Raw genomic sequence first — 8129 nt, 5'->3', positions numbered from 1 at the left:
CTGTTAATTAAAAGCTACGTTTGTCTGTCAATCACTCAGCCTCCCTTACACAGCCACATGCATCTCTCAGAAAGGGACCCTCTGAACAGAAAGAGGCTTCTGTTTTGGGGGGGTAAAAACAACCCCCCCAACCCTGCTGAAGATGGGGGTTATAGTTAGGCGGGGGCACCCCCCCCCCCACTTCACCAATAATGCAGTCTTTAAATGACCTGTGGAGGTGTCCATTCTGTCAACAGCCACACAGAACTTGGGACTGTTGCTGTACAGGAGTTTGACCTTTCAATAGAGGGTCAAAACTGCATTTGACCTTACAATAGAGGGTCAAAACTGCGATTGACCTTACAATAGAGGGTCAAAACTGCGATTGACCTTACAATAGAGGGTCAAAACTGCATTTGACCTTACAATAGAGGGTCAAAACTGCGTTGGACCTTACAATAGAGGGTCAAAACTGCATTTGACCTTACAATAGAGGGTCAAAACTGCATTTGACCTTACAGTAGAGGGTCAAAACTGCGTTTGACCTTACAATAGAGGGTCAAAACTGTGTTTGACCTTACAGTAGAGGGTCAAAACTGCGTTTGACCTTACAATAGAGGGTCAAAACTGCGTTTGACCTTACAGTAGAGGGTCAAAACTGCGTTTGACCTTTCAATAGAGGGTCAAAACTGCATTTGACCTTACAGTAGAGGGTCAAAACTGCGTTTGACCTTACAATAGAGGGTCAAAACTGCATTTGACCTTACAATAGAGGGTCAAAACTGCATTTGACCTTACAGTAGAGGGTCAAAACTGTGTTTGACCTTACAATAGAGGGTCAAAACTGCGTTTGACCTTACAGTAGAGGGTCAAAACTGCGTTTGACCTTTCAATAGAGGGTCAAAACTGCATTTGACCTTACAGTAGAGGGTCAAAACTGCGGCTTACAGCTAAAGATTTAAGGCAGGCATCTTCCACCACGTCTAGGCGGGACTCTTGGGCCTAAACCTCCACTTTCATTGGTCCACTTCTGAGATCTGACATGCAGCCACGGAATTAAATTCCAGTCTACCAAAACTTTTATCTCCCAGAAATACATCTGTTTCACTCAAAACGCTTGCAAACAAACACACGAGCACAAGCACACACACACACACACACACACACATACTCCTCCTTTCACCACTTTGTCCTTACATCTCTGTCGTTCATCTTGGACCACTACAGAAGGAGGGAGAGAGAGAGAGAACGAGGGGAAACAAAAGAGGGAGAGAGGGGGGGGACAGGGGTTAGTTTTGAAGAATCGCTCTCCCCTCTCTGCCGCTTTTGCTCGTTCTTTCCCCCCCCCCCATTTTGAACAACCCCAAACAACCCCCCCCCCCCCCCGAAAGAAAATCCCCAGAAAAAAAACCACACAAAACGACCCCCCCCCCCCTTCCCAAGTATCCCCAGTTCTGCCCCGGGCACCCACATACAGACCATTACCCCCGCCCTCCCCCCTCCACGAAGTTAAATCTGATACAGGGTAAAGGAGGGTTGCTGGACTGCTCATGCCACACTTCACACTGGGGCTTTCTCTCCGCCCCAGTTGGTCTGAGCGCTCCCTAGTGCTGATCAATTACGTTATTTTGGGGGGGGGGGGGGTCGCTAGTCCTCGGCACCCCAAACCAGCTCTTTTGGCCTTTCTAACACCTTCAGAACTCACAGGGACGAGACGGGGAACAGGGCTTCTCTCAATCAAATACAGAAGTTAGCGGTGGAGTCAACATCACAAGGACCAGTAGCCAGGGTGAGGCTCCTGGTTCCACCTAAACACAAACATCATCATTTCCCCCTGTGCCCCCTCCCACCCTCCTCTGCAGGTTTTGGGGGAGCGAGTGCGCATGACGTCCCCCGTGGCCCCTTTCACGCCGCGGCCGCCATGCGGGACACGGACATGAGTGGGAGGAACACTTCAGCTCAGCAGTGCACCGGATCGACCAGCAGGGGTCACTGTCAACACTTGATATCCTGATTGACTACATGACTTCGAGTATAACTGGGGCGGGGGCCGGAGTGGAACACTGAATTTTTTGTAACGCTGGAGGGCAGCAAAAAACTTTTTTCCAACTGTGAAATTACGTTTCCTCAGACATGTTGAAATAACGGCCCGGATTAAAATGTTTTGTAATAAAGCAGGCATGTAAACATGGTTACAAATAAAAAAAAAATTGTGTAGAATGTAATTACTCCTTAGTAAATAAAACAGACGTGATAGCGGAATTAAAAACAGTAGCATAGAAACAGGAGTCTAAGGAGCCGAAGCTTTAAATTACACTTACAGGCGCACACACACGCATGCATGCATGCGCATGCACACATCAGCTTGGCAATCCATGAAAGTGTTTTTCGGAAGACAGACTTCAAAAAAACTTGGCTGGGGTTTTAATCTCAGTCTTAAAGGTACAATAGGGAAGATTTTTGAGTTAAATCCCTTCCTATCGTTGAAAAAGGCTCACAGACATGTTGACTCACCCTCTACCCGTGTTTATAGTCCTTAAATTCGGGTTTCAAAATATTCAGTTGACAGGCCGGCACTCTGTACCAAAACATCGTATAGCTGTGCAATGATTCAAGGTCATTGGTCGAAAATTGGTTCTAATTGCCACTGCCAATGGCGTTTCAACGTCAGCGCGTTCACAGAGAAGGGGGAGGGATAAACAGTGTTGTGGTTTGAGCGTGTTTGTTCCTGAGAAGTTGTGCCTTTAAAGCTCAGTCCCAGAGCTTCAGTTCCCTTCAGCTCTGTGAGCACTGGTGCTTTAAGGTTCCGACAGGCAGCCGAACCCATGTCACCCCCTAGTGTTCACCCGCAGAACTACCACCAGAAGAAGTGGTGTGCCCCGCTCCTCCTTGCACACGGTTAAAGGGGCAGTTCCCCTAAGAATGAATTAAAGTAGGTTTCCACTAACCCAGAGGACTATCTACGCATCAAGATAAGTCATCAGCGAAACTTTCTAGATTTCACCAATTTTATTATTCTTTTTTTGACCATGCAGTTCGCCATGATATAATGGAGAATGAGTCTACGGAACTTTTCTTTCCGGCAATGAACTTGCCCAAAATGAACATTCAAAAACTCCCCACCACCATCTCTTCCCAAATGCCACAGTTACTTGTGAACGACTACAGGGCTCAGAAATGCACGTTTTACTCCAGAACAATCTTGTCTATTGCCTGGACTGCACAGCGTCCACGCGACCAGACGTTGGTCCAGTATTCTGGTAGCTCCGTTTTTGGGTGAACTGGCCCTTTAAGCCAGACCCCGGGGTTTTCAGGCACAGGGGAAAAGCTTGAAAGGGAAAATGATTTGTTGGGACACACAAGAATACTTCCAACGTAACTTTGCTTTGTCACACTCTTACTGGGTTTAAGCAGCAGGGAAAAACATATCTGTACATCTACCCACCCTGTGTGCATCTCTGTTTGAACGCATATATGTGAGCATGTGTGTGTGTGTGTGTGTGTATGTGTGTGTGTGAGAGTGTGTGTGTGTGTGTGTGTGTGAGACAGTGTGTGAGTGTGTTTGGGCTTGCGTGCATGCGCACACGCGCGTAGGTGTGAGAAGAGGGCTCCACATTAACATTCTTTCACAGCAAGTCGGGACAATTTAGGAGCGCACAAATGCATCCCAATCAGTAGGGTGAACACCTCAAACGCTTTGGCAGCCATTTTGGCCGGCGCTCCCAAATGGGGAACACTGTGAGAGAACACCGCAAACACTTTGGCAGCCATTTTGTTTCTCTCTCTCTCTCTCACCTTCCCGCTTCATGCCCATGGCCAGGCACTTCTGGTAGCGGCAGTACTGGCAGCGGTTGCGCTGACGCTTGTCCACCAGGCAGTCCTTGTTGTCCCGGCAGGTGTAGCTCAGGTCCTTCCTCACCGTGCGCTTGAAGAAGCCCTTACAGCCTTCACAGCTGTACACGCCATAGTGCTTACCTGCAGAGAGAGGGAGAGGGAGAGGGAGAGAGAGAGGGAGAGGGAGGGAGAGGGGGGAAGGAGGGAGAGGAAAAGGAAAGAGAGGGGAGAGGGGCGTGGAGAGGGGGAGACAGGAGTGAGAGAGGGAATGAGAAAAAGAGGGAAGAAAGGGCAGCAGACGGAGGGAAAGGAAGTTGAGGACAGTGCAGACAGGGCCGGAAGGTATAAATCACAGCTGTGTTTATAAGCACAGCCCAGTTAAACATGCAGACCCCCCCTGTATCCAAATTACACCAGAGAACCCTCCCAAAAGAGTCCTCACCTGCCCAAACCCACCGGAGCCTCCACTCTCTCCCACCCCCATCCCAAAGCCACCAGAGCCCCCCTCTCTCCCACCCCCATCCCAAACCCACCAGAGCCCCCCTCTCTCTCCCACCCCCGTCCCAAAGCCACCAGAGCCCCCCTCTCTCTCCCACCCCCGTCCCAAACCCACCAGAGCCCCCCTCTCTCTCCCACCCCCGTCCCAAACCCACCGGAGGAGCGGTCCCCACAGATGGCGCAGAGGCGTTTTTGGGACAGCATGGGCCCGGGACTGTGGCCGCCGAGGGGCTTCAGCCCAAACGGGGGCTTCACATCGTCTGAGCTGCTTACTGCGTGCAGACCCGACATGGAGACCGTGGAGTTTATCTGTGAGAGAGAGAGAGAGAGAGAGGGAGGGAGGGAGGGAGGGAGAGGGAAGGAGGGAAGGGAAGGGAGACAGAGCCTGACACCTTTGCCCAGTACTATATGAGCAGTGATAAGCATGCATTGGAGGTTAAAGGACAGCCAATAAAAACCCTTCCCCTGGTGTTTGGGGGGCGGGGCTCTCACCTGGGGGCTGCTGATTGGCCCGTAGCCCACGGAGGGGGTCCCGGGCACGCAAGGGGAGCCCAGGGAGGAGCTGATGACGGAGAAGGGCGAGCCCAGGGTGCTGATTGGGCTGTTGACCGCAGCGGTGATGGGCGGGGGCAGTGATGTCATGGCGGCGGCTGAGGGAGCCAATGGGGGCGAGCGCTGCCCGGGTGGGGGGGACGAGACCGAAGAGCTGTCTGGACTCCGCGAGTCTGGGGAGGGGCCACACGGCATGACATCATCACCGGAGAGAGTGGCGATGTCACAGTGAAAGTGCGTCTCAATTCAACAGATTTTCTGCCTTTTTTTTTTTTATGCTCTTGCATTGCAAGTCGTTGATTTTTAAGTCAAGCATATAAGCGCATAGGAACACGAGTGTGTAATTCGAGACAAGGCAAATTTGCTAATGAGAGGGGGAGGGGTTACAAGGCATGACATCACCACAAACGGACACTCGAGACTCGATGGGAAATGGACAATACAATTGATGCCTCTCACACTCACACACTCACACACCAACTGGCTGCCATGCAAGGCACCGACCAGCTCAATGGGAGCTATCGGGGGCAACCGTCACACATTGTGAGATTCTTTCAAATGGTCTAAAACAGCCTCCTAACAACTGCGTCCTCAAAATATGTACCGTCTACCAACATACTCTAAAAACTGGTCTGGTCTGGTTTTACTTGAGACTGCTTCACTTGAGATTGTATTAATGTGTAATTGTGTTGTGCCTTTGCATTGTATTGAACATACAGGCCAGCCTGTAGTGTAGTGGTTAAGGTATGTGACTGGGACTTGCAAGGTTCGATCCCAGGTGTAGCCACAATAAGCCCTTAACCCTGCATTGCTCCAGGGGAGGGTTGTCTCCTGCTTAGTCTAATCAACTTTATGTCGGTCTGGATAAGAGCGTCTGCCAAATGCCAATAATGTAATGCAGCGTTATGTTGTCATCTCTGCTTGCTCCTCCCTTGACCAGGGCTCCCTTGTAAAAGAGATCTCAATGGGACTCACCTGATTAAATAAAGGAGAAATAAGATAAAAAAATAAAACCATTGGAAAATAGTATGGAGAGATGTCGGACAGTACGTTTAGTGGACGGTACATATTTGGAGTAGTTTGGAACCTGTTTTGGGCAATGCCACACTCTGCAAAACCCTGGAAATACTTATATCATCCAGGGATTTTAAGTACACTATAGTTTGATTCTATATTTCATAATTGTGCCTGCTTAACTTTCTCATCCACTGTTCTCAATTTATATACGCAACAGTAAACAAGTAAGCAGTTTCTGATATTACTTAGATGATAATGACGGGGGAGGAGTAAGTGTAATCATCGCTTAAAATGGTTTTTGAAAACGGATGCTAGTATTCCCTTTCCCCATTTTACAGAATTAATTCAGAAAAGTTAGTCATTGAGACTTCGGAAACAAATTCAAAATGACAATGACAGTTCAAAAAGACACCCCATTTGATTCAATGAGTCGTAATTACATCCCAATTATAACAGCAACTGAAATAGTATTTTGCCAATAAAATAAGACTGACGCATGAAATATATTGGCATGCATCTATGGATGTTTGTCAAGCCGGAACTAAATTCACGATCAAGCCATCTGGAATATATGACAGCATAAATATCTTGGCCGGCACAATATTTACTCGAGAGAAAGGACGAATATCTTCCACGATAAAACCTTACAATAACATGTACTAATATCTACAGTCTAGTGACAAGTTACAAACAGTGTCAGACACGAATTAAGGAAAACGAGTCATAGTCGAGTCATGAGTCACTTATTTTTACTAATTTAATTAATAGCGTGTATAATCAGTTCTTTTTTGGCTAGCCAACTTGCAAACAACCATGTGATTTTTCAAATTAACAACAGGACTATAGCTATATATGCACGTTAGCCGGCGAACAGACCGATAGTGACTTCATGTAGGTTGAATGATTATTCAAAGGTCCCGCTGTGTGTGTGCGTTCCCATCCTAAATACATTCCACTACTTTGGAGGTTGTAGGTTATGTAACGAAAAACAAAATACAACATACTTTTACCGACCAAACACAGTCACCCAGATTGGTGTTGCTTGGCTAACAAATATGTAGGGCAGCTTCCTATTTACAAGACGTTTGTCATTATATAAATACCTATCACTGGCAACCAAGATGGGCAACTATGTGGCCACTATTCAGTTATTAACATTGCAAATCAACATTATTCAGCTCCTTCGCCGGACAGTGTAAGAGCTACTGCTAGCTAGTTGTACAGAACTATGTTGAGAAAATGGAAACATGGACGGCTGACCGTAAAAACACCATGTTAGCCAACTGGCTAAGGAGAAAAAGTTTACCAACTAATAGATAACGCGGGTTATTCCTGATACATTGGTGTTAACCGGCGAAAAGTACATTAATAGCTAATAAGTTAGCTAGCGTTTTAACATCGTGCCAAGGTGCGTAGCGAATACACTCGCCAGCGGACATTGTCTGTGTTCAAGAGCGCTCGCCATTTTTGTGCCAATGCATTGCAAACACCAATGCCAAAACCTCTCCTTAAGTTACAGCCCAAACTTAATTCTTACCTCTGCTGTCGCCCATGACGGACGTCGGCCGTAGCTCCAAAGCAAGGCCTGAGGGCAGTCCGTGCAAATCAGACAGGCTGCTCAACTAAACACCGCGGACAGGCGGGCCGCCCGCTTGTTGCTGTAAACAACGGGAGTTTCCGAGAAAACGTCGATTTCCAACGCCACAAACAAAATAAATTAACGCTATCGTTATTTGATATCAAATACTTCCTTCGAATTCTCCCTGGTGAGCTATCGGTTGCTGCTTAAGCGCTATTTCCCGTTGTGAGCTCATGTCTGGCTGATTTGTTAGCCATTGTTGCTGCTAGTCATCAATCTTGTTGACACAGGGCGCAGATTACGAGCTCGCAAAGCGATAATATACTATGAAGCAATGGCAAAATATTGATTTATAGAAATAAACAATACTACAATGATCTGAAACGCGTTTCTTGCAAGTTGACGGTCAACATTATAGTCATAGACCTAGCGAGTTAAACAGCCACCTAGCCGCATTAGCATCAGCTAACTAACGTTAATCTACGAGTTGTGTTGCAAAGGGTGCTAAGAAACAGTGCAGTAATGCACTCAGAAATCTGAGTAGCTAGCTACCTTGGTTTCACTACTTTATCAGTTAATTGGTGAACATTCTAGAGAAAATTAATCACGGAAAATGAGAAACTAGGCCCGTTCTTCCTCTCTCCTGTACTCGCCTCGTCGTCAGCCCTCC

At 47.6% G+C, this 8129-nt stretch overlaps 1 protein-coding gene across 3 annotated transcripts; it reads right to left on the bottom strand.

Moving 5' to 3' along the window:
- Positions 1–646: 646 nt before the first annotated feature.
- rxrba (retinoid x receptor, beta a) lies at positions 647–8129 on the bottom strand. Of its 3 annotated transcripts, XM_061256106.1 has the most exons (6): positions 8012–8125; positions 7418–7538; positions 4804–5036; positions 4467–4620; positions 3775–3954; positions 647–1200 (listed from the first exon to the last, which is right to left on the bottom strand). In XM_061256106.1, exons 2-6 carry the CDS (start codon positions 7431–7433, stop codon positions 1088–1090), a joined length of 696 nt encoding a protein of 231 aa, XP_061112090.1. In that variant the 5' UTR covers positions 7434–7538; positions 8012–8125; the 3' UTR covers positions 647–1087. The 3 variants fall into 3 exon arrangements, with proteins under 3 accessions (XP_061112090.1, XP_061112089.1, XP_061112091.1); XM_061256105.1 differs by having other exon boundaries at positions 7418–8129; XM_061256107.1 differs by lacking the exon at positions 647–1200 and adding an exon at positions 1685–1787 and having other exon boundaries at positions 7418–8129.

This window comes from Conger conger, chromosome 9 (assembly GCF_963514075.1).
Source record: "Conger conger chromosome 9, fConCon1.1, whole genome shotgun sequence".
Taxonomy (NCBI): Eukaryota; Metazoa; Chordata; class Actinopteri; order Anguilliformes; family Congridae; genus Conger; species Conger conger.
Note: the sequence above shows the minus strand (reverse complement) of the source record. Positions and strands in the feature narration are given on the sequence as shown.

Bases quoted from the DNA above. Each gene is read 5' to 3' on its own strand.
- rxrba (XM_061256105.1), bottom strand. The intron at 4,621-4,803 runs GTGAGAGCCCCG...TCTCTCTCACAG, and splicing joins GGCCAATCAGCAGCCCCCAG to ATAAACTCCACGGTCTCCAT. The intron at 1,201-3,774 runs GTGAGAGAGAGA...CTCCTTCTGTAG, and splicing joins CATGGGCATGAAGCGGGAAG to TGGTCCAAGATGAACGACAG.